This window comes from Poromitra crassiceps, assembly GCF_964638095.1.
Source record: "Poromitra crassiceps genome assembly, chromosome: 27".
Taxonomy (NCBI): Eukaryota; Metazoa; Chordata; class Actinopteri; order Beryciformes; family Melamphaidae; genus Poromitra; species Poromitra crassiceps.
The window spans coordinates 3,091,902-3,117,052 of record NC_139650.1 but is presented as its reverse complement, the minus strand read 5'-3'; the positions used below and the strand labels follow the sequence as shown (position 1 = coordinate 3,117,052).

The window sequence follows — 25,151 nt, the reverse complement described above, 5'->3', positions numbered from 1 at the left end:
AAACACAAAATGCTGACAGAAGTCAAAAACTATACATCCCGTGACCCAAAAGTGGAAAATAAGTTAATCAAGTGTCACTGCCGGGGGGCCGCCCGCCCCGTTTGGTGTGGTGGTCTATTCCCTTGCCTACCAACACGAGGGTCCCAGGGTCACGCCCCCGTTGTTGCCACCGGCTTGGTGGGGCGTCCATTAACTGACATAATTGGTCATGTCTGCGGGTGGGAAGTCAAGACAAGTAAAGGGTATGCGTCCTGGTCGCTGCACTAGCGCTTCCTCTGGTCGCTCGGGGCACCTGTTCAGCGGGGAGGGCAACTGGGGGCGAATAACATGTTCTTCCGCACGTGCTTCCCAGTGAAACACCTCGCTGTCAGGTGAAAAGAAGCAGCTGGCAAATCCACATGTATCGGAGGAGACGTGAGAGTCGGCAGAGGCGGTGGAGCAACGACGGGGCCCACTTAGACAGGGGACATTGGCCATGAACAATTGGGAGAAAAAGGGAGGGGAAAAAGTGCCACTGCCGTAACTCCCCCCCCCCCCATGTGATTAGTGCTGCTAGCTGATGACAAACAACATCAATTCAAAATGTCTATCTCTTTCATTTGATGACATCCCAGGAGCAGGACTGTGCTGAGACTGAGAGAATCTTCCAGTCTTTCCCGGCAGAAGCTTTGGTCAACAGGCAAGCCAGTGATCTGCCCGAGGGGGTCGACCCTGTCCACAAGGAGGTAGTTTGTGTGTGTGAAGGGAACAGGTGCACAACGATTGGCCTGTGGGTTGGAAATGAATAATGAGCACTCTCTCTAGTCAAGTTCCAGGCTGTGTGCTGGATCAGAGTCTCTCTAGTCAAGTTCTCTGTGCTGGATCAGAGTCTCTCTAGTCAAGTCCCAGGCTCTGTGCTGGATCAGACTCTCTCTAGTCAAGTTCCAGGCTCTGTGCTGGATCAGAGTCTCTCTAGTCAAGTTCCAGGCTGTGTGCTGGATCAAACTCTCTCTAGTCAAGTTCCAGGCTCTGTGCTGGATCAGAGTCTCTCTAGTCAAGTTCTCTGTGCTGGATCAGAGTCTCTCTAGTCAAGTCCCAGGCTCTGTGCTGGATCAGACTCTCTCTAGTCAAGTTCCAGGCTCTGTGCTGGATCAGAGTCTCTCTAGTCAAGTTCCAGGCTCTGTGCTGGATCAGACAGAGAGAAGGAAGGGAGGGTTGAACCTGGGTGTGGCTACCATGGTATGATGGAGACGAAGGGTCTGAACGATACCGCTCCTGCAGGCCGCCATCTTTGTGCACCTGTTGTACACATTCTGCATGATCTAACTACTTATTGTTGCAGACAGTGCATAGGATCAGGACTTTCAGTTTGTTTTGGATACTTTCATTTGTGTGCATAACCTCTGCAGATGGCCTTACCCATGATCCTCCATTCTAGGCCTTGTGCGTGCAGACTGTTTTGGTGTGAAAAACATGAAAAGTGTAGATCCATGCCATACAGTGAATACCCTGAAAACTAGACAGGCACAAGGTCAATAGTCTAGTCTGTTCCACTCCCAAATGTAATGGGTTGTTCCTTGGCCCATGCTACTCTTCCCACAAATTTAATGAAAAACGGCACAGTAGTTTTTCTGTAATTCTGTGATCCATAAGACAAACACCGAAAACATAACCTCATTGGCGGAGGCAATATTTATTCTTATTACATTTATTATTAGTTCTGCCCAATGAAACAGTGTGCTGAATTTTCCTCTACACATCAAATTGTCTAGCAACCTAATCAAACACATAATCTATTGCATTGAACAACCATTTACCCGCTTTCTGATTGTTTCATGTCACAACACAACTTGTGGTTGTATACATTTACTATCTTTTCAGATGTTAAACAAATTACTGATATTTGCAACGGTCACAATGATGGCATGATTCATCTCCCTGAATTAGAATGATTTCCTAGGGATCGTGAAAGATATTTATACATTTAAAGTAAGATCCAAAGGAGAGAACAACTACATGAAAAATAATGTGATCTCATTCTCAACTGTCTACAAAATGAACTGAGGAGCAACAGGGTGGTTATAGTGGTTCGACCCTCTTAAAGTGTCTTTGAGCCAGATGCTGGTAATTCCTTCTCTTTTAAGTAAAAATGTTTGTCAACTGTTTTGTCTTACTAAACTGTGAACTGCTTTTCAGAAACACCTCTCCGACTCAGACTTCCAAGACATATTTGGGATCACCAAAGAGCAGTTTGGAGGCCTGCCACAGTGGAAACAACTGAGCATCAAGAAAGAGAAAGGGTTGTTTTGACGAGATTTGGTGACAGAAACAAAGCGAATTTTCTAAGTTTGAAATAAGCCATTATTAGTTAAAGCTGATGGAAAGTCACTTTATGTCAGCTTTTTTTTCTTTTTTTTTTTACCTGTGCCTTATGTTGTCCAGTTCAGGGATACGTTTCCTTACAAGCTCTTGTAATAATGTTATTTGGACACTCTCAGTATCAAATAAAGCGATCTGAAGTGCTATTATTGTGAGAAACATCAGCTAGGAACCGACCAGACTCATGTGCTTCCTACATGTTGACCACAGTGAAAATGTTTCGTGAAAAATAATGTTGCCCACCCCAAGTTAATCACATTTCCCTGGTGCTTCACAATTTATATCTGAAAAATAAGAGTTCCACTTGTGAAAAGATTATGCATGGACAATGATCGTCTGTTGTTGGAGTCAATAATTCTGAAATTGTTAGAGAGGATAGCTAGCCATAGGCACTTGATTAATATAGTAGGCCTACTACTACTGCTTCTACTACTCAGATATGTGTTGCAGAACTACTGAAGCTGTCCTGGTGGCCCATGGGAGCCCAATGCTCTATTACTTCATGATGTTCCCTGATTTTGGCAGTTACATTTACAAAAACAAACAAACTAATCAACACCAATACATGTACTTTTTAAAATATTTTATTTTGATATTTCTTGGATGTAGTTCCAATTAAATGCAGAAATATGAGTCACTTATATGTATCTGAACATTGAATTCGCAAGCTTTGGACAAGCCAGAAAATATTTAGACCCATAAAATGCATCGAAAAAGTACAGTATAGTAGGGGACATAGTATGTTTTGCAACGCTGTGTGGAAATAAAATACAAAACAGTTTTGTTGTTACAGTAAACATCTTCTACAGCAATTTGACCAGAGCAGGTGACATTCTAAAATAATGTGATTTCTTTATGAGGTACAGACTTAGAACATGTGATCCGAGCAGCTTGTGTCCATGCTAAATAGCTAGTATGAATAGCTAACTGACCATTAGCAATGTGCACCAACAGTAGCTTAGGTTGACTATAAGAACAAGTCCAGAGAAGAAGCACGTGGAAAACTGAGCAGAGCAAAACTACAAATGACAGAATACAAACTCTAAACAAAAGCTTTGAACACTTAACCCCACACCATGGTTTCTGTTTAAAATGTACATTCATATTCCACTGTATGTTATTAGTTATGAAATTTGCTATCTTAATTTCTTTGAAGAGACGCGAGTGTTGCATGCTATGTTCAGTCAAAACTGCGAGCCCTTACAGTGCTTAATAGGTTTCTTAATTTAGCAAAAGATTAAACTGAAAATCAGGGCATTACTGTACAATATATGATTTGCAAACATATAAAAATCAAAATCCTTTTTAAAACAGCCTTTTTGACGTTGATTATCTGTAACTTATTAGTTGAAAGTATGATTGAATATATTTGTAGAAGTACTGCGTGCTAAAGTACAAATAAATTACACCAATGAATACGTGTGCATATTGAAAATCAAAGAACATTCTTAGGCAACATGCAAACCACCAGTGAGTGGAAAAGGTAAATTCTTTGACTTCGCCTCAAACATAAGATTTTTTTTCATATTCAAAAACAAAATATCAAAACTCCATTGAAAAGTTAGTCATACAAATACAGTGTACACAAACAGCAGACGATTGCAGATGTCCAACAAGACCCATTTCATCAAGTTTCACTGTGTGCAAACAAAAGACCATGCGAGCAGAGAAAAGACAGCAAACAGTGGGCCAGCTGTTTATTTCTCCCAGGCAGGTTTTTATTATAAAGGGAATGTTTATTCGAATGCAATTTGACAAAATTCTGCCACAATACAAGAACTTGAAAAAGTGCAAATTCAGCCAAATCAATTGTCCTTGATTCTCAAAATGAGACAGGAGAGGTATTAAGACCTTCTGAAAGTTACAAATAAATGTTCTTGTGAATAGCAGGCAAATGAGGCAGTACAAATATTGAAAAGTATTCCCTTCCATTTATAAAATAAATCCTTTCCCTTATACCGGTTTGACAGTACATCACTACATGACCTAAAAACAGAGACAGACATCTAACTGTGGATGTTCAATCCCACAATAATTCACGTGTATCAGATGAACAGGTAACAAAATACAGCCCTACTTGTATATTGTCACCCCATTTTGGCATGCCAAGCAATCAATATATTTAGAAAGAAAAGCAGTATTTTTTTGGCTTTTAGTCTAAAATTCTTAGTATAGGAAGGAATTCTAAAAGTCGGAAATCCAAAAAAACTTCCCTCTTCAGATTCTCCTTTGAACATATCTATGCAATGACGATCTGTACTGTAACCTCACTGTAATTTCCACCTCCAAAGTAACATGAGGGCAACATCAGAGTTCATGTGCATGTACTTTTGGAGCTCACTGTATTATTTTCAAGGTTCCCACGCCTTCTTAAACATCAAATCCAAGGACTTTTCCAGGAGTTTCCAGCCCCCCTTCCTCAAATTCAAGGACTCAACATCATGCCATAGTTTAAGACATGGACCAAGGTTAATTACAGTTACAACACATAATTTTCATAATGAGAACTACGGGCTTTACAGAAGCTCACAGCCAACAATTAAAAAGAGAGAGATTTGGATGTGTGAAATAATAAATAGCCAAAGAACTTCAATTTCTTGCACAAAATATATAAATCCAAGCACTTTCCAATGACACGTCTCTTTATGTCTATTCTCAAACACTTTCAAAGCCTTGATTCTTCTTTCTCAAATTCACTTCACACTTTCAAGGACCCGTGGGAACCCTGTATTTTGTGCACAGGTAAATGTAGTTTTGTGTCTTGACAGCTCACCTCTGAGTATGCAAACAGCCTTTCCTAGCAGATTGCCAGAGGGTCAAAACAGCATGTAAGAGTATTTGCACCTTGATCAACCTTGTTCAGATATGGAAAGGAATGATTGGCAAATGATACTAAGCAATCATTACGCACACCACCTTGAAAACCACCTGGATCCTGAGTGTTTCTTTGTTGTGAACCTAAAAATTAACTTGGTAGATTTTGATAGCTAACAAGATTATCATACTACAGTGTATTACCACAACTCCAAAAGTTATTGTTAGCCTTTAAAGAGCGTGGTGCAGCTTAATTTACAGTTAGGCCTCAAGATTCTTATGAAAATACCCCCAAAAAACAAAAACAAAATTAATACATGCCTCCATAAATATGGATAAAAAGGTGGCATTATAATGCACGTGCTAAAAAAAAAACGCCATCTGGGCAGATAACACCTGTGACGTCACTCGGGCTAATATACAGTCAATGTGTACAGCAGAACCTTTTCCAAAACACCCAGAATCAGCGAGTGCCAGACGTACGATAATTATTGTATTTGTACAATAATTTACCTCCAAAAACGATCATTTTGACCCTCTGGTACGATAACTCAACACTGCCCAGAATGCATTTCGACACTGAAGCAAGCAGGAGAATAATCTGCGACGCCATTTTTTCCCCAAGGCAACTGTTTAGTTTGGGCTCTATCTATGGCTAATATGGTACTTTATGAAGTTTTAATAGTTTCACTAGTCAAACGTAACTAGTACTGAAACTAGTAGACCCCCAATATGCAATCGGTTTTTCAAAATGACGCCTATTTTTAAATATAATTTTGGAGAACCAGAGACCGCACAGCCGATCGACCGTGTCAGCCGATGTAACCCGGCTGCAGACTGGTCTCAGGGCCCGAGTGTCTGTTATCCGCCTCAGACCGGCGGATAACAGACACTCGGCATACGGAGGTAACGGTCCGAGGGAACCTCACGTGTTATGTTCGATTTGCGGATTTTCGTGTGCGCGTGAAAGAGAGAATCCTAACTGCTACATAAAGTCCTGCATATTAATGCAAACTAAGTGGTCTCTAACCTGCACCATGCTCTTTAAGTTTGATAAGACTATAAATATCGGGGGGGGCGACCTAGCGGTCAAAGGCGCAACTGTGATGTCCTGGGTTCAAATCTGGCCTGGGATCTATGTCATAACCCCCCTCTCTCTGCTAATCTTCCCTGTCTATCTCTACTGTACAAACTATCATATTAAAGGCAAAAGTCCAGAAAAATAATCTTTAAAAAAAGAAAAAGATATAAATATCAGATCAACTGGATAAGCTGCAAGTCCAAGAGCAGATTTTTTTGTTTAACGGATCAATCACACTCTTCAAACTTTTCCCCAATAAAACCAAACGGCAAAATGAATCAACTTAAGACAGAATGCAAGAATCGTTGGGGTTTGGTGCTTGGCTGTTGTTGGCTGGATCCCCGTCCTCTTCGTCGTCCGGCAGCTCCGGCGTTTCGCCTGGAAAGCCCCCGCTGCCTTGCCCCGGGGTCTCGGCAGACGCATCCTCGTAGGCACTTAAGCTGTCCGTGTCGTTGTTCCCGTCGTCCACGTTGCTCTGGCAAGGCCTCGTCAGGACCCCGTCTGGAGACAACAGGCTCTCCAGTGCCAGAGTAGGCATCTGTCCAACGGTCTGACCGATGATCTTGTTGAGCTTGGTCAGGGGGCGTCCTTCATCTTCTGCCTCTTCGCTCTGCCCCACCTGGTTTTCAGGGAGAGCTGCACCCAGGCAGGAGTCTTCCCCTTCTCTGTGTGCGACCTGACTGTGCTCCCCTGCCTCTTTTTGCACTTGCTGCTCGTGTCTCCTCGCCTCATCCTCTCCTTCATGCTCATCAACAAGGGCGCTCACTGGAACAGTGCTGCTCCTCTCCTGCAAAGACAAATGAAATGATTTGTTAGTTAATGAAGTCTCCCTTAACGTCAAATTGTGAAATTTCTTGTGCGGGACTTAGAGCTGGTGGTAATGGCTACACTTGTGGAATTAAGTTTGATCTAATTACATATAGTTTGTACAAAATTGGCCTTTTGCAGTTGTTGTCATACTGCCAGCCTACACCTTGCATATAAACATGTGTAATTTGTGACCGATCAACAGACACGTGACATTTTATTTTGAAATATCGTGTTAAACCCAGTGGCCAACCCCCCCGGCTTCCCTCTGATGATGCAGAAGTGAATTGAAAAGCTGTAGTTCCTCGAATGGCCACTAGGTGTCGGGGGCAGTAGGCATTCCGCCCATGTTAAAATGCCCGACTTTGTAACAGGATTAAACATCTTTCCAGTCAGGGGCGAAACACGGTTTTGGTCTCTATAGCTAATTTCACCTTTTCATAACAACTGTAGGGGGGTAATGTGTTATATAACTCGCCCATTTGGAGTAAAATAGATGATAGGAAAGGGGTCGCCTGTCCAGTGATCGCGCAGCTTGCCGATCACGGACCAATAGCAGGCGGAGCTGCGGCTCTGGGAAACCCCCATCTCACGTGAGCTGTGCAAGGACTCAACCCATTCCCTCCCACTCTGCTGTGGAAAAATCAAGATGGCGACGGCCACCATTTCAACTCCAAACGGGAGACCACGATCAATGGGATAGCTCTGTCCATATCATTTAGGTCAGTGGATAAACCAGAAATGCGTAATTTCACAGCTCAGTGGATCAAAGTGAAATTTCAGGTTGAGGTTGGTTCAGTTTTAAAAACATTTCAACCTTGGAACAAGCTGTGTAATTCATATAATGCGCAAGCCCTGAATTTATCCAATTCAGTTGTTATGATGAAGTGTTCCTGACACACACACACGTCACTTTCAGTAAACCCGACGTTGGAACCAGTCAACCCTCCCTTGACAAACTGTTACACAACAGTTGGCATGCATTAAAAAGGGAGTAGTCAGTCTTGATGAGTCAGTCTTCCTTCAGGAAGCTTGTGCCTGTGTCAAATAATGTTATGTTTCCTTCCAGCAGCCTCATTACCTCGTTTAATCTCTCCACCTCTCGCATCAGAGAGCAGACGGTGTTCTCCAGCTTCCTCTTGGCCACTCTCTCGTGCTCCGCCTCCTACACAGGCATCAAGAGAGGACAGCAGACAGGTTACGCTCACAGTCTTGCTTACAGGTTACAGCAATGTTCATACTAAAGCCCTCTACACACTGTAAGATTATTGCAGGCCACACTGTGCAACGTTGGATCTAATAAACCTGGGTAGGACATCAGGTTTGATGTGTGTGTAGACTGTACGATGACACCTACTGGCTATGATGCACGTCTCTCCATCAACACCTGTCAATCAGCAGGCAATAGACCCTTTTCACGGGGGCCATTCTGTGTCAAAAAGGCAGAATGAAGACCGGTGCGCGCAAAACACTAAGGCCTTGGCCACACTGATCCGTCAGAAAATGGACAGAATTATTGAACGGACATATGTCTGTCCGATGAGAACTGAGTCTACGTCAAACCCCTCGCCGAAAGCGGCGCGGCTGCTCCGCGGCCGGTGAGCGTGCCTGCGCAGCCTGCGTGCAGCTCCTTGGAAATGTGACTCGATGCAAATGACATGAACAGCGCGAGTATAATATAATGTAGATCATGTGCAGATAACTGGAGAGAAGTACATGCACTACATTCTCCCCTTGGACTAACTTCTAGTCACTGAAATCCTAGTGAAATCACACAATTTTACTCATTTTGCTGGGGAATCCCTTATAGCCTCGTTCACCGCCTCGGCCATCTTCTTTGAAAAGTTGAAACAAATCTCGGAACGCCTCCTCTCGAGACCTCGACTCTGATTGGCTAAACGGACAGTGACTATCCGACCATCCGACCATCCGATACGTCCGTCCAGAAAAAGTTCATCCCTCTTCAACTTTCTGTCCATCAAAATGTATGCAAATTTTCTGGATACGTACGCTTCTGAGTGCTCCACGGACAGTCGGACAGTTGTCATTGAAAATGAATGGAAGTGAACAGAGAAATGAACGCACACGGACAGACACCACGGATCAGTGTGGCAAGGCCTAATGAAGTTTGAAACCCTCATTAGTGTTTTGCTTGCACCTGTGTTAACCCTGCCTTTTTGACACAAAATGGCCCCCGTGAGAAGGGTCTATAATCAAACGTCAGCAGAGCGCACCGCAGCTACGCATCAATCAATGTGCGCCACAGTTGTCTGGTAGAAATGTCAACAATGAACTGACAAAGCTTAGCAAGAATGGAGCCTTTGCAAATTGGAATTTATGTGTCTGGAAAAACATGCGAGGAGGAGGAGGAGGAGGAGAAGAATGTGGACGCGGTCGTGGCCAAGTTTGTGAGAGGTAATGTTAACTGTTTATTAGCCTACTGGTATCTAGCGTCTATAGTCTACTGATATGATCATGCGGAATTTCTGATGGTTGTTATCAGACGCCGTCGTTAGCCTGTCACCCTAAATTTCTGACACTGTCAGAAAAGCTATCTTTGGTCACAAGTCTTTGACAACGGCCATCTTTGAACCTCTCTCACTGCGCGACGCAAGACGAGCGTTTTTGTAGCCACGACCAAAGAGACATGTCCACAAAGATGTATGTCCACGTTTCTTTCACGTTGGGTCATCTTTCATCTGGGACGGCCCAAAATCACAGTGTGTCAAAGGCTTTAGTTGGAACAAAAATACACAACTTCACATTAGAAAGACAAAGAAGACTAACAGGAGCCCATGGGAAATGTTGAATGCCTTGATGTGGCCTGAGTAAAGCTAAGCGTTCGGGTGTTTTCCCATATAGTCCTTTTTAAACTAACCAAACTCAGTCCTCTTTAAGTGGACCAAAAAGTGGACCAACAGAAAGGGGTCTCGGTTCTTTTTGCGTTCACATTGTCAGTTCATTTGAAAGAGGACTCAGTTCTCTTTCTGGTCCACTTCAGCACTGATGGGGCCTCAGTCCTGGATTATGGGTAGTTTTCACTTGGAACAAGATGTCTGCTGTTAAACTTGTCTTGCACTATATTGTATGTATTGGAGAAAAGAGACATCTTTCAAAAACCTTGTTCTAACATACTTTATTGCCACATTAAACCAATGTAGGTATGTTAAGTTCTGTTACCGACACAGAAGTGCCTTACTGCAACATTAGGAGTATCAACCAGTAAACAGAAAATAGACACAAGAGGTAGAACTCAGGAATTTAAATTGTTAGGAGCAAAGAGGCAAAAATGAGATAAGTGAACCTGGAGCTCTTTGTGTTCACACTGCACAGGTGAAGTGAACCAAACTCAGACCACCTCCAGAGGAGGTCTGAGTTCAGTTCTCCTCAGAGGGGTTAAGCTATTTTGGAGTGTTCACATAATATGTGCAAAAGAAATGCTGACTAATTAGGTCTGAGTTTGCTTGGCGGGCTGAAAGGGACCAAGTGTGAAAACACCATGGTGTCCTCAGGCTGTGTGTCCACATAGTGTTTCTTTCTCAGCGCCAGCACCCTTTCCTCAGTAAAGGCAGCGGGAAGCGGCCGCCAGGTGCACAGAAGCGCTGCAGCAGCATTTCCCCCCCTCAGAGCGAAGCACTTTCAAAAGCGGAGAAATGGTCAAACTTTCAGTCGCTGGGCGACGTGAACCGCTTTTCCCAGCCGGTCCAATCGCAATGACGGCTAAGCAGCTGGTTAGTAAGCTAGCAGCAGGTGAGGTGACGTTATCATCTGCTTTTATTTCTCCCCACAAAAAGCGATCCAGGCAGTGCTTTTTCTACCAAAAAAAACAAAAAACGCTGACAAACGCTATGTGGGCACACAGCATTAGGGTGTTTTTCACACTTGCTCCCTTTCAGTGTGAAAACAGCCCTTAGAGTCGAGCCCTGTCGCGTGTCGTGTTGCTCATGCCTACACGCACCGTGTTGGCCTGTCGGGCTTCCCTTTGGGCCTCAGCCAGCAGCTCCTCCACGCTCTCCAGCGTGTCCTGCAGGACGTCCACCTGGAACAGCAGAGTCTCTCGCTCCACCTCCAGCCCGCGCAGCTCCTGCACCACCTCGTCGTAGCTGGCCTGCAGCTCCAGCTACGTCACAAACAAAACATTTCACACATTTAAAGACACACTGAGCCATATCCGTTTCACATTCATGTCCCATTCGTGCATCTTTACTAACTTGACTTCTTCCCGGAGTCTTTGTGTCTCAGGAGCTATGGAAGCAGACGCTATGGATCCTGGACCACTGCCATTACTATTTTTAGACCTGTTCTTATTACAGCTGCTACTGTTACTACTGTCATAACTGCATTACTGTTACTACTTATGCTTGCTGTTACTTATTATAGACGGTTTTAACTTATTGATTATTGATTATGATTGTACGATTATGATTGTTGATAGGGGTGGAACTCCGGAAAAGGCCTGTGGGCTTCGTTCCCTCCTTGCACTGTTTTAATGTGTGCTAAATAAATAAACATAAACATAAACAAACTTGACAACAAAAACATTCTAAATTGAACCCTCGCTCACTTCCTGTTGCAGTGTTTGCTATGGACATAAAAGAAAAAAAAATATTCAAGTGCAGGACTGACCATTCCGTGAAAACCGTCTATACAGCTGAGCAGCGAAAACAAAAGTAACGATGTCGACTGAATATTTCTGCAGTTTGCCGAATGCTGAGAAAAAGGAAGTGCTGTGGGGTTGCGCTCTGGTGAAAACCGTCTATAGTTGTCTAATGGTATCATTATTACCGTGCCTCTCTCTCTCTCGTACATGCGTGCGCGCCGGTACAAATATGTTTGAGTCTTGGTGCAACTTGGGCATTTTCCCTGTCAGCAGTGGAAAAACCCTTGTTAAAGGAACTCAAACTGTCACAGCAGCATTAAATGCATTGACCTCACAGCTGCAGAGATTGATTGTCATAACGACACCAGCTGAATACTTCTGGCTTTGGTCAGATGTTCTCCCAGACACAATTGGCCGTGTCTGCGGGTGGGAAGCCGGTAGGGTTATGAGTTTTGTTACATTTATTTGCTGCAAACGTTACTTAAAAAATGTTGTATGTTATTTTTTATAGAATTGTAAATTATGCAGTGGTTTTAAGAAAATAATCAGAATAAATAACAACTACGGTAGTCACCATTTCTGGGAGCCCCTTGAAGAGGTCTGGGTCAGAATGCTGAAAGTAAAAAACAACGAAACATATCATTAGCTACATGACTTTGCAGAGTAAAATACAGAAGAAGGGAAGACAAACATTTTATGCGAGGCCATGTAGGACTTTAGAGGTATGCAGGAATGGAACACCCTTCCCACATATATTACACAGAAGAAAAGCAAAAAACATTTTACATTCTTGGTAAAACAGCACTTACTACTGTGATAATATATAATATATATGGTGATGGTAATAGTTATATGTATAATTATATATATAAGATATGGTAATGGTATATATACATAATATGTGATGTAGTTTATGTATATTCTACACATCTGTAATGATATGTAGGTATTTCTGATGTATGCAATACCTTGAAAGGTACAGTATGTATGTATGTAATATCCAAAACTGTACCGTTTGTACAGAATGTATTTTCTACACAGAATGTAAATTTTGTATGTGATTGAAACTATGCAAATTGTTTGATGTCTTGAAACTATGCAAGTTGTTTGACCCCAGGAAGAATAGCTGCAGCTCTGCTGTAGCTAATGGGGGATCTTAAATAAAGACAAAGACAAAGACTTCATTCAAACTTTGTTGTTCACACACACACACACACACACACACACACACACACACACACACACACACACACACACACACACACACACACACACACACACACGCGCACACACACACACAATTTGTGACAGTCTCAACTCTCAAGTTGATCCAGAAGGCAGAAAACGAGGGCAGGCAACATGTGCAGCCATTGTAGCTAGCTGGAGAAAGGAAGAGTACTGCAGCTAATAGTGTCCCAATTCTGATTTCCCCATCACATCTGACCCAGATCTGATGCTTTTTAGACTGCACGGTGGCTCAGTGTTTAGGGCTGCTGCCTCACAGCAAGACGTTCCTGGGTTCAAACTCTGGTCCGTCCCAGGTCCTTTCTGTGTAGAGTTTGCATGTTCTCCTCGTGTTCATGTGGGTTTCCTCCTGGTGCTCCGGTTTCTTCCCACCATCAGACATGTATGTTAGGGTTAATACTCCTGTCTGTGTGTGAGGCAATGGCAATTCTAACTGGAGTTCCAAGGCACAGCAGTTGAAAATTAGCCATCTGGCTAACACTAGCGTATTTACAGTCATATTCATTAATGTGCATTGTCTCTCAAATAAATAAATAAAATTAAAAACAGCTTCCAGGTGTGAATGTGAACAGGGCACTCCTGAAAAAGAAAGCATTGCTCTCAGTGAGACTCCCCCTGTATAAAGGTAAACGTCTTATTTTATTAAGACCGCCAGTGCGCATTCAGAGTGTCCGGTCCCAAAGAACTAGCCGCTTTTTATCAAACTTTGTATTTTAAAACAATAAATAACTAACTTTTTGAAGCAACTAGGATTCTGATGTGTTAATTTTGTTCCACTGAAACCTTCAGAATGCAGAAATAAGTTCAGTTTAATGCCCAACACGAGATTCCACAAGTTTTCAAACAGTAAGGTAAGAGGGCGTTTTTCCAGCATGTTAGCCATCATGCAAGCGGAGAATTGCGCCTGAGGGCTATTGGGCCATTCCATTTGTACTGGGAACTAGGAATCTCATGGTTCAAAGGTCAGGAACGCTCCCTGTGACGTTACCTGCCCTGAGATTTCCTATGCTGAGAGATCGGGGGGGCCTCACCAGCGACGACCTCAAAATCCAAGATGGCAGGTCGGCTCTTCAACAGTAGTAAAAGTTGTAGTAAATACTGTTTATTAGCAATTCTGTCTGATGTTGTGTCTCATTTAATCACTGATACAAAGTACTTTCTCATTTCTATCTGTGGGCATGTTACTACAGTGTTTCTATGTGCAAAATACCGTGAAATGTGTTGTTTATCAACTGGTATTGCTAGCCTGGCTAGAGTTAACCCTGGCTGGTTTACCCGAGTGTTTAAATTCGGGTGTGACGTCACTCAACTGGGGTAGTTCCCAATCCAAAAGGAAACCCACATATGCCTGTGGAACACGCACACATGTAGGCTGCACATCTTCCCAGCATTCCTGTTTGTAATTCTATTATCTGTGTGGGCAGCAGCATAGCTTAAGTTAAGTCCTAAACACTGCCTCTGATATATTATAATGGGTCCTATTAAGTTGACACAGAATGACTTGGAGCCTACCTGGCTCGGCTGGCTGTCACTCGTCCTCTTCAGGGTGCCGCATCTGCTGTCGCTGCGTGTCAGACGCCTGGATGAACTTTCACTCTGATAAGAAGACAACCAAGAAAAGAGTAAACATCACAGCCTAGTGGAGCCACAGCCTGACAGGAAACTGATGGAGAGGTAACCTGGGCATATTGGGCCCTATAATGTTCATTGAACCATCTCTGTAAGTTCAACTTAACTTTACACCCAGTTTACTCAACGATCTAAGGTTAACGCAATATTAATATCGTGGAAAATTACTGAGAATGAGCAAGGGTGACTCAAAAGCGACCCTCCGCCTTTGTAAACAAATCTCAGACAACGACGTCGTGATTTCTGGTTTCCTCTCACCTCTTTTATAATGCTGCGAAGCGACTCGTCCTCGCTCAATCCCCGAGAAAGCGTCCTTTTCATCGGAGAGCCGTTTCTGTCCAGCGTTACTGAATGCATTTTGTCTGACGGAAATTAGAAAGCTCGCCAAGCTCGCCAAGGACTTGCGTTGTGTTTGTTTCCGAGACAGCAGTGACTGAAGAAGTGCAATGACGACGCCCAAGCCGACGAAGCCGTGAGTGATCTACGGAAGGCCACCGGGTCCAAACTGTCTTTAAGTCCGCCTACCACAAGCGCATGGACAAAATAAAACTATGACGTTCACCCGAGAGAGAGAGCCGCCGGCTTTGGAACGGTGGGAACGTGCGGTTCTTTTGTGTAGTTCAGATGTGGACCCATTGACTCATGTGAGTGATGATATAACATGTATGTATTTGCTTGATGCATAGATAGATAGCACTTTGTGGAGACAGTTTGACACATACGGAACGGCAATGGGACCCTATGGAGCCCAAGTGGCGCGAGGCTTGATTGTCTGACTCTAGTCAGCTAACTCTGTTTACATTTTAAAAACTGCGACAGTTCACACAAGTTTAACACGAGTCGACATGCATTATACATCAAACTCTTGAGCTACTTCTGCTCTCACTCAGAATGTCAAAATATAAGCGATGTCATGTATAGTTTTTGAGATATTAACGTTTGTTTGGCACAACTAAACTAACTGCCGCGGGGTTCCGCATTTCTGGGTGTCAAGTGACGTCACGCTGATTCGTTGTATTATTGTACAGGGAGAATCATTATTTATATGCCAAATCACAACAAGATTTATCTCAGGGTGCATAGAGCAGGTAGACGCTCTTAAATTTAGACCCAACAATTGAAACAATTCTCACATGATTAGAAATTGATTAGATTAGAAAAGAGGCAGACATTATCCACTGACATGCAGTAGCCTCAATACCCCAGAATGCAATGCAACGATGGTTACAGGCAGCACAGGCAAGGCTATTATCGAACCCGGGATCTGTCATTTACAAGCACAACATGTGTTAACCATCAGACCAAAGGGACAATCCCTTTGGCCAAGGACCAACGTGCCGCTTTATACATCGAGACCCGGGATCGCTACACTACCATGGAGCAGCAGGTGTCTGACCACTATAGGCTTCACTGGTGATCATGTAACTACTAGGGTTACAATACGTAACCATTGTTACGTCCAGCAACAAGGAGGAAGGGTCCAACCAACTGAGTCTCAAGGGCAGCCGCCAAAGAGTCTAGGACAGGGTTTCGTGAAACATGAACAATGAACACAGAGCCTGCCACGTAGCCAGACAGGCAACAATTGGTGGATGGATAGAACACTAACAGGGTAGTCCTCACAGGTCTGGTCTCATGCTCCAGTATGAACCATGCACATGAACCAGCACCTGACACACATACCTCAGATCAAATCTGATGAAAAGACAGGGCGACGACCAGGTACAAATCTCCTCCACACCTGTTCCACCCAACAGAGCCGGTGTTCATGTGTGACTGTGGAGTGCGCGCAGATGTTGGCAGGAGGGTCCTGAGTGACCCACCAGCACAAGGCTTCACAAAGTGAGTTCATCTCTGCTTAGACAGAGGCTTGCCAACACTCCATCAGCATAGCACACATGCTGTCGCGTGCGCCACACTCACCTTGTGCTTTCCACATATCGTGCCAACGTGCGGACGGACGGGGCACATCCTTCCTCTCACCAGCACGGGGAGGAGGAAAGAAAGCGTCCAGTTGAATCGTTCTGGACCTATAAGAACAGTAAATGCTCTTAGGTACAAAGAACGGATTTAGCATGAGCAGAGCGCTGCTCAAGTCCCCACGAATCAGCAGGCAGCTGGAGTGCACAGACAGAGCACACAGATCCCCAACCCTCTTAGCCAAACTCAGAACAAGCAGCAGCGCCATCTTGATAGACAAAAACTTAAAAGAGAGATTTAGCAGTGGGCTCAAATGGTGTCTTGCTGGGATGTCACAATATACCGTCCCACGATATATCGTGATATCAAAACGTGACAATATGTATCGTTGAGATGAACTCTCATATCGCGAGAAAAAGAAGCTGAACATGGTGGCACTGATCTGCATCTGATTGCATGCTCGCTCTCCTTTTCATTGCTTTGTTTGAACAGACGAGGGACGTTACAGACACGGAGGATGAAAATGGTGAAGTTACTCAAATTAGCGTGGAGGATGCCCCCTCAACTTACAAATCGATTGCAAAAAAATATTGTTAAAATATCGTATCGTATCGTTATCGTGAACCCAATATCGTGTATTGTATCGTATCGTGAACTGAGTGTATCGTGACACCCCTAGTGTCTTGGCAAAGGTTTCCAATCCAAGGGCAGGTCCCACTGAGGAGCGGACACGCACGCAATGGGGCACCACCTCCTGACACCAAGCAGGAAACGCTTCATGAGCTCATGGCTGAATGCTGGTTTCCCCCCAAAGCCCTCATGGCAAGAGGAGACCACTGACGTGTACACCTTGATAGTAGAGTGTGTCTACTGTCACTGAAGGAAGGGGAGGATCGATCCAAGTTTGACTCCGGTGAGCAAGCTTGCTTCCACCCAGGAGGGGACCGGTGAACCGAGCCTAGTCAGGCCGCCGTGAGAGAGTCAGAGCATGTCTGCTCCTGCCTGGGCCTCAAGCGTCGGGAGACGCAGACAGTGGCCCGGTTCTTCTCTTGGGTGAAGCACCACGGCATAGAACCTAGAGGATGACCAGACACCCGACTGTCTGGGGAGGGGCGATGTGAAGTGAAGCCAGTCTCCCCTTGCCCGCTATTACGGGGTTGGGAGTGTCAAGGGAGAATAACAGGTACTTCTAAATCAGGGGGAGTCAGGCCTAGACCGCATAGCCAGCTCAGGGATGCGTATTTCAGTCTGATGCCCCCCCCCCCTCCTCTTTTTGTCCAGTTGGTTGTATTACAACACCAATCTAGTGGAGCGAACAACCAACGGCCAACCCCAGAGGAAGAGGCTCTGTTGGGCAGCTGGTAGTTTGCCAACACTTTCCTAGTGAGGCGGTTTTGAATTCCATGCTGGGTAACATTATTCCCAGAATCTGGTTTAGTAAAAGCCCTTTTTAACTTGATACGGCTTTTTGACTTGATATGCTCTGGTCTGGTCTTTACTCGGTCACGATTTAGGTGGTCTCTCAACTACAATAATAGGTGCATAGTTTATTGTGTGAATCATTGTCTTCTAACTGTCATGCAGCATTATTATGTACAAAAAAAACATTGTGATACAGAATTGAGTATCTCCAGAAATATGAACTTTATGTTAAACAGAGACATCAACTGCCTGCATCATCAGTTGTGTGATACCACAGCGCTAGTGTCTCTGGTGAGGAAATGACCAAACCCTGTTGGTCACACCATACTGTGAACACGCCCTGAACTTGCTCTCCTGCCTCTCGGTTCAGGAAAATGAAGTATGAAAGTGGATAATAACATTGACTGAACATTTGAGTTTCCCTTGAATACTCACTTCAGCAGGAAAAAAGCAAGCTTCTTTGCTTCGAGACATATTTGGATTTTGCTACTTGTTTTAAATGATTGTATGATGTTATGTGTTACTGACGTCTGTCCTGTTTTTATAACATCAGAGACCATGTTGGAAATAAGTGTTCTCACTTTCATGTTATCTCCTGGATTTTTTTTATTGTCTTCTATAGCCATGAATAAATTCAATCAATCAATCAATCAATCAATTTGATGTCCACATTCGCCCCATGGGCGGAGCTAGCGTCAGCAGCATGGTCCAATGAGCGAGCGAGCGTGTTTTGGTTGGTTCAGGTGAACCATCACGCCACCGCTTACCATGGGACAGAGGAGCTGAGGCTCTCCAAGCCGCTGGCAGAATCAGAACACGGGTACTGCTTCAGCCAGGCCCGGGGAGGAGCCTGGAGCCTGGAGCGTCAGGGAGAGACGCTGACAGTGGACGGGTCACCCTCTGGCACTTTGGTCTGAGGAAGGGCATGCTGCCCGAAACGTAACCCACCGGTGTCAAATAAAACACACCTAACTGGAGCCTTCGCAGTGTGCGAGCTTTATTTATTTTTTCTATCATTCCTGCCTCAAGCTCTGCACCTGCCCTATACAGGTTTTGGATTGTGCTTGTCTCGCCTTTTTCCATGTGTTCACCCTCTGGCATGGGCCACGAGAGTGTAGGAACACCTGAGGCACCTGCCTCAGAGGGTGACTGAGAAGAACCGGTCTGTCCGAGCGAAGTCAAGCTCCTTCTCACCTGCTACTGCGGGGAGGGGAGGGGCCACCCTCCGCCATATTGCTGGTTCCTTTATACTAGGAAGTGGCCACAAAGGCCGAGAAGAGGGGATGGGAATGTCGTGGGAGCGTGTTTGCTTGTGGAACTAGCTCTTTATTGAAAGAGTAAAATGTTGAATCAAAAACAACAACCACCCGTCTCTGAACACACCCATAGCCAGTCAGGAGGCAGAGCGAGGGGGTTAGTGGTCCCCACATATTCCCGCCGACATTGCCCTAACCACGGAGAAGTGGGACTTCAGCGTGGGAATGAGTTGGACAGCAGCGATGAAGAGGCAGGCTGGAGCCTGGTGGTGAGAGAAGTTATCGTCCTCTTCCTCCCCCAGCGAGGCTCCATCGTCAGAAGCTGGTGGAGAGACAGAACCGACGTGGCAACCCGGGCCAGAACTGACAGAAATGACATCACTGGTCCACAACTTCATTCAAATCAACTCTGTCAAACAAAATGACTGCCTACAACTAAAACTGTTTACCGTTTTCGGATATACTGATTTCATAATGATACAAAACTGCTTGAAAATCGGCGGAGTGTTCCTTTAAATGTAAAACCTGTCCTGCTATCACCCTCTCCACCAAGCCTACACCCTCGGCCGAATGCGACAATTATTTGAAGGTGGGATTTCCCTTATATCTCAAGCAAAAGTTACAAGGACTTTTTTGGAATAACTTTACCCAAAGGGAAAACACACCCTGAAAATAGTAATACCCCCAAATATTTAACATTCATGAGCTTAATTTCATTGTAATGCTCTGATAGTTTTACAAATCAGACATGTTTCCCACCCATATGCCTCATGGGTGCTAATGTGCAGACAGACTGGGTGCACTGCACACACAGCAGCATGTAACATTTATTTTGGGATCAAGAGAGTAGACTATTGGCTTGCTTAAACATGTGTTCATCACCAATTTAAAGAATGTCTCATATTTCCACTCCTTTTAATTCAGTTTATTATTATTATTATTATTATTATTATTATTATTATTATTATTATTATTATTATTATTATTATTATTATTTCAGTTTTGATATATAACATGCACATAAAACATTATGAACTGGCTAAAATCATGTGAATTGTGGTTCCCACTCACAGCGACTTCGTCAGACATCACACCTTTGTCATAGTCAAGCTGATTTTCCTGTGAAAGTGTAATAGCATGAAATCAATAGCTATTTGACATGTGAAGCTGACCCCACTAACTACAGCAGTGATGGATGTAACTCACCTGAAAACTACCATCTTAAACACAACCTGTTCTACATGAAACGAGGACACTCTGCAACACAACTGCAACTGAGAGTTCCTCCAGCAGATGACAGTAGTAGGTCAATGATGCCTCGCTGACTGCAGGCAACTCTTTGCTTCAAGAAATGCAACTTTAAATTTGAGAAATCTGGCCCAGTAAATAATACTACAAGTTTCACTATGCATAAATACAGCCATAAATACAATGCAGTATATTTGAATGGTTTTGCAACTGGGCTACCCTTTGTTAAGATGAAGCTCTTTAACTGATACTTGCAAAAAGCCTTATGAAAGGTGATGCATCCTGCAAAGCCGAAAATGTTATTATCCAAAATGTCAATGAAGAATAAACCTAAGCTATATACAGCCTGTTTAGCACACGTTTTTGACAATGCATGACACATCAATTACTTTCAATTCAATATTATTAATTTAGCTTTGAATAGGCCTCGGCAAATTGCAAAAATAATATTATAGCCAGGCCTGCTACTCGATAGCAGGATTACAAAAGCCATTCAACCAGCCTTTTTTATCATTGTCATGCACCATTAATGAATGAGATGAACAAGAGCATTTTAAGTTTGACCTGAAATGAAAGTAGTGCAGCTCAAGTATTAAAACATTTGAAGATAAATCATTTCTTGTTTAGTATCTAAGTTTGCCTTAAATAACCTTAAAGAAAGCACGAATGGAGCACCGCAGGAATGAGTCCGGAAGTAGCATGTTGGATCCTCGGGGGAAAAAGTCAATGGGGTTTTAGAATGGGGATTTAGCTTAAATGCATAAAATAAGGTATGTGGTTAACAAAAGTTTATGGGAGTGGTCATTTGTGTTCAGCAGGATAATCTTCACAAACGTGAATGACTTTGAAATGTAAATGCATTTTTAACGCGATTTTCAGAAAACGCTTCAAAAGTCATAAAAGTGCCTACTATAACACCATATTTTATTAAGTGGCTTTATGGGGATGTGACATTGCCCCTTAGCATAGCAACATTTACTTGATTTTGTTGCTGGAGTATAGCATTACTGAGGTGACTGATTTTGACTTTGAGTATTTTGAGTTTCACTTCAGTTACAGTATGAAGTTAGGCTATATTATATAATTTAGTGAATACATATTTAAAGGGTTATCAAACATGTCTTTTCTTTTGTGTGTCTTGCTTCATAGAAGGCGAGAAAGTGGGTGCTTCACCACACTATTCCCATGTTAAAGGTTAACCGTTTTAAGCCTGTTCCTGGATTTGATGGGCTGGATCATGGATGACATCATACCAAGGTGTGTTTTAGTATGTACTATAGATTCTTTATGTCATTATGACATTTTGTGTCATTATGAGATCTCCATTGTAAGATGCAGAGGCTAAACTGACCCCTTACTTTATTTCTTTAGACTGCCACAGCGATTTCCCATTTGTATAGTTGTGCATTGGAGACATCTGACCAGTAGGGGGCAGGTAAGATTTACTTGTGTATTATATCAGCACCCTCAAGCCCAAATTCAGTAAGGCTGTGTGGTGCTTCTGATACTCTGTAAGTGTTTGATTCATTATGATTTTCATACTCACTAGACTACTGTGCACCCATACCTGCTGGCTGCTGTTCAAGCCTTGCAGGTGCAGGGAAGGGTTATGCAGTCAATCATGATTCAGATTAGGATTATTAAAAAATTTGAATCTGCTGTATTTATAAGGCATTCATTCAGTAATATTTGCACACAAGTTCAACCAATCTATCTTCCCGAACATAATTTGAAACGCTTAACCTATGTATGTCTAACATACATTGCACATACAATGTAAAGTCTACATTCTTTATTGTTACTGGATAGAAACACAGATTTTACAGTAAACCTGTTACCTTTACACATGCAAGCCTTGAGAGTTGTTTTGTAAGGAAAAATGTACAATTTTTTTTTTTTTAAATTGGTTACTTTTGTCATCACAAATGAGATTCACTTTTCTTGGTAGTTAATAATACAGTTTTCTAAAAACAAATTCAAAACACATTTAAAGCGTGCAAATATCACCCAGAGTCTGTGTCAACCACCGATGTTAGTTGTGAGTGACGAATCTGGCCTTATGATGGATGTCCAATAGTATTAATATCAAAAAGAAAGGAGGGCAGATATTTCTCTGAATATTGTTGATAGACTAACATTGGTAGCCACTGTTTACAAACAGGTTGTGTGTTTTCTTTACCTGCATTTCTCCAGGGAAAGTTGACTGAGCAAGCCTGCTCTGTAGCAGCACCACCTTGTTTCTCAATTGCACAGTATCACACACTCAGGCCTGGGTGCAGCTCAGTGCAGGCCACTGAGCTGCACCCACTGCAGCAGCTGGACGTTCAGTGCCTTGCTCAAGGGTGGCTTGTCAGTAGTTGTTGAGGGAGTGTTTAGTCATTCATGTTCCCCCACCCGTTTCCCAGTCGGTCTTGGGATTCAAACTGGTAAACATTCAGTCACACAAGTTTGCTTACTGGTTTGCTGACACCAAGTTCAGCAATCACTATACATGGAAAATAAAATTTCAGCTGTCAGATCCAAGGCTGTTCCCACTGTGCACACTGAGTCAAGCATTAGTTCTATCTGGGAACTCACTGCCAGCTTAAATCTGAAAAACAAACAAAAAGGGGAAAGCAAAAAAATAGGATTAATTTAATTCATCAGACATGTTATGAAGCGCTGGAGTCAGCAGTCCAAGAAAGTCTGTGATACTGACCAGATACCAGATGAAGTTGTTTTTCTTATCGCTGAAGCTACTTAAAGAAATTAAATGATTCTGTATTCATCAACTGGCTAGCACTCCAAACACTCCCACCACTGGAACCAGGAGGAAGCTGCTCCTCACTATAAGTCCATCAAGTCATTTTCCCCCCCCTATATTGCTGGCAGTCTGGATAGTATTTCCCTGGCCTTTTGCCTGAGCTGCGAGTGCGTACATCAGCTTTTGGTCAATATAACTTTGACCCTTGCTCGTACCCTCCGTGCTGCCAGGCTGCTTGGGAGGCTCCTCCTGGTGAAAGATAATGGGGACTGACAGGAGGGAGAAGGCTCTGGCAGCCATGGTAATTGTTCTCGAGAAGGGAAACTGTCATTACGACGACCTCCTCAAGACAGAGGAGAGCTCCAGGAGAAGTGAAGTGGGGCAGCTCTGCAGGGCCCGTAGGCCTGTGGAAGCAGCCATTGTTCTGTGGGGAGTTTCAGTTAAGAAAGCAAGGAGAATGAATGACCTCCTTATAGCATCCCTGCTCCACTTTCCAGCGTCGTGGCTTTATTCAAACAAGCTCTTTTACTTTGTAGTGTCAAGGTGATGTGTGGATATACTCATCACAGAAGAGGGGACATCTTTGCCAGTCGGTATTGTTCCGATTGACGTCGTACTCCCTCACGCTCAGCTGTACCTTTTTTTTCTTCCCCCTCTCTTCCTTTAAAAACTTTTCATTATTTCGCCCGCATTCTTGCTGCTCTGTCAATGGAACGCTACATTCCTCTCCTCGAATAAGTGCTGTCTCACTCCAATTGAGCAGAGTAAATGTGAAAGCCAGTGAATGGAGCAGCCTCAATAGGAGAAAATAAACAATTGCATTGGTCCAGGGGTGCAGCGGGGGAGAGCGGATGAGAGGAAGGGAGAAAGGCCTCCCTAACGTGCTAAGATTCCCATGGATACTTAGTCCTTTTTCTGTTTAGAGGAGGATCTCGTAAAGTACTTCAACACTGGATGATTTCTCTTTGCTTTTTTACTCCGTTTTTATTTGAGGAGAGAAGGGGGGGGGGGGGTGTGTGAGGCTGATTGTTGGACATGAGGGGGGGGGGGGGTCACATGCGCACACGTGCTCGCTCGTATACACACACACACACACACACACACACACACGCACAATTTGCTCCTCACTTGTCGAGTGCTAAGTTTGAGAAAAGCAGCCCATTGTTTGGGAGTGAATGGTTCTTGTTTTAGCAGTGTGACTAAATCAAAAGTTCATGTTACACAAAGGGTTACACAGCCTCAGTCATCCATACTGTGTCATTCTGAGTGGGCGGGGTTTGAACTGTTCACTTCTGTTACACAGCCTCAGTCATCCATACTGTCATTCTGAGTGGGGGCGGGGTTTGAACTGTTCACTTCTGTTACACAGCCTCAGTCATCCATACTGTGTCATTCTGAGTGGGGGCGGGGTTTGAACTGTTCACTTCTGTTACACAGCCTCAGTCATCCATACTGTGTCATTCTGAGTGGGGGCGGGGTTTGAACTGTTCACTTCTGTTACACAGCCTCAGTCATCCATACTGTGTCATTCTGAGTGGGGGCGGGGTTTGAACTGTTCACTTCTGTTACACAGCCTCAGTCATCCATACTGTGTCATTCTGAGTGGGCGGGGTTTGAACTGTTCACTTCTGTTACACAGCCTCAGTCATCCATACTGTGTCATTCTGAGTGGGGGCGGGGTTTGAACTGTTCACTTCTGTTACACAGCCTCAGTCATTCATATTGTGTCATTCTGAGTGGGGGCGGGGTTTGAACTGTTCACTTCTGTTACACAGCCTCAGTCATCCATACTGTGTCATTCTGAGTGGGGGCGGGGTTTGAACTGTTCACTTCTGTTACACAGCCTCAGTCATTCATACTGTGTCATTCTGAGTGGGCGGGGTTTGAACTGTTCACTTCTGTTACACAGCCTCAGTCATTCATATTGTGTCATTCTGAGTGGGCGGGGTTTGAACTGTTCACTTCTGTTACACAGCCTCAGTCATCCATACTGTCATTCTGAGTGGGGGCGGGGTTTGAACTGTTCAC

General features: G+C 43.8%; 2 protein-coding genes across 3 annotated transcripts in view; one reads left to right on the top strand and one right to left on the bottom strand.

The window, feature by feature from the left end:
- avil (advillin) overlaps positions 1-2,746 on the top strand; it is a 15,967-nt gene extending 13,221 nt beyond the window's left edge. For both annotated transcript variants that reach the window (XM_083661650.1, XM_083661649.1), the window contains exons 19-20: positions 615-725; positions 2,176-2,746. In XM_083661650.1, the coding sequence (XP_083517776.1) occupies positions 615-725; positions 2,176-2,289 (225 nt within the window). In that variant the 3' untranslated portion in view covers positions 2,290-2,746. The remainder of the gene's footprint in view (positions 1-614; positions 726-2,175) is intronic.
- A 2,772-nt stretch (positions 2,747-5,518) lies between these two features.
- Positions 5,519-14,871, bottom strand: LOC310799089 (uncharacterized protein). The gene is made up of 6 exons (XM_083661651.1): positions 14,793-14,871; positions 14,418-14,501; positions 12,235-12,273; positions 11,019-11,180; positions 8,142-8,225; positions 5,519-7,040 (listed from the first exon to the last, which is right to left on the bottom strand). Exons 1-6 carry the CDS (start codon positions 14,853-14,855, stop codon positions 6,537-6,539), a joined length of 936 nt encoding a protein of 311 aa, XP_083517777.1. The 5' UTR covers positions 14,856-14,871; the 3' UTR covers positions 5,519-6,536.
- Between the last annotated feature and the right edge of the window lie 10,280 nt (positions 14,872-25,151).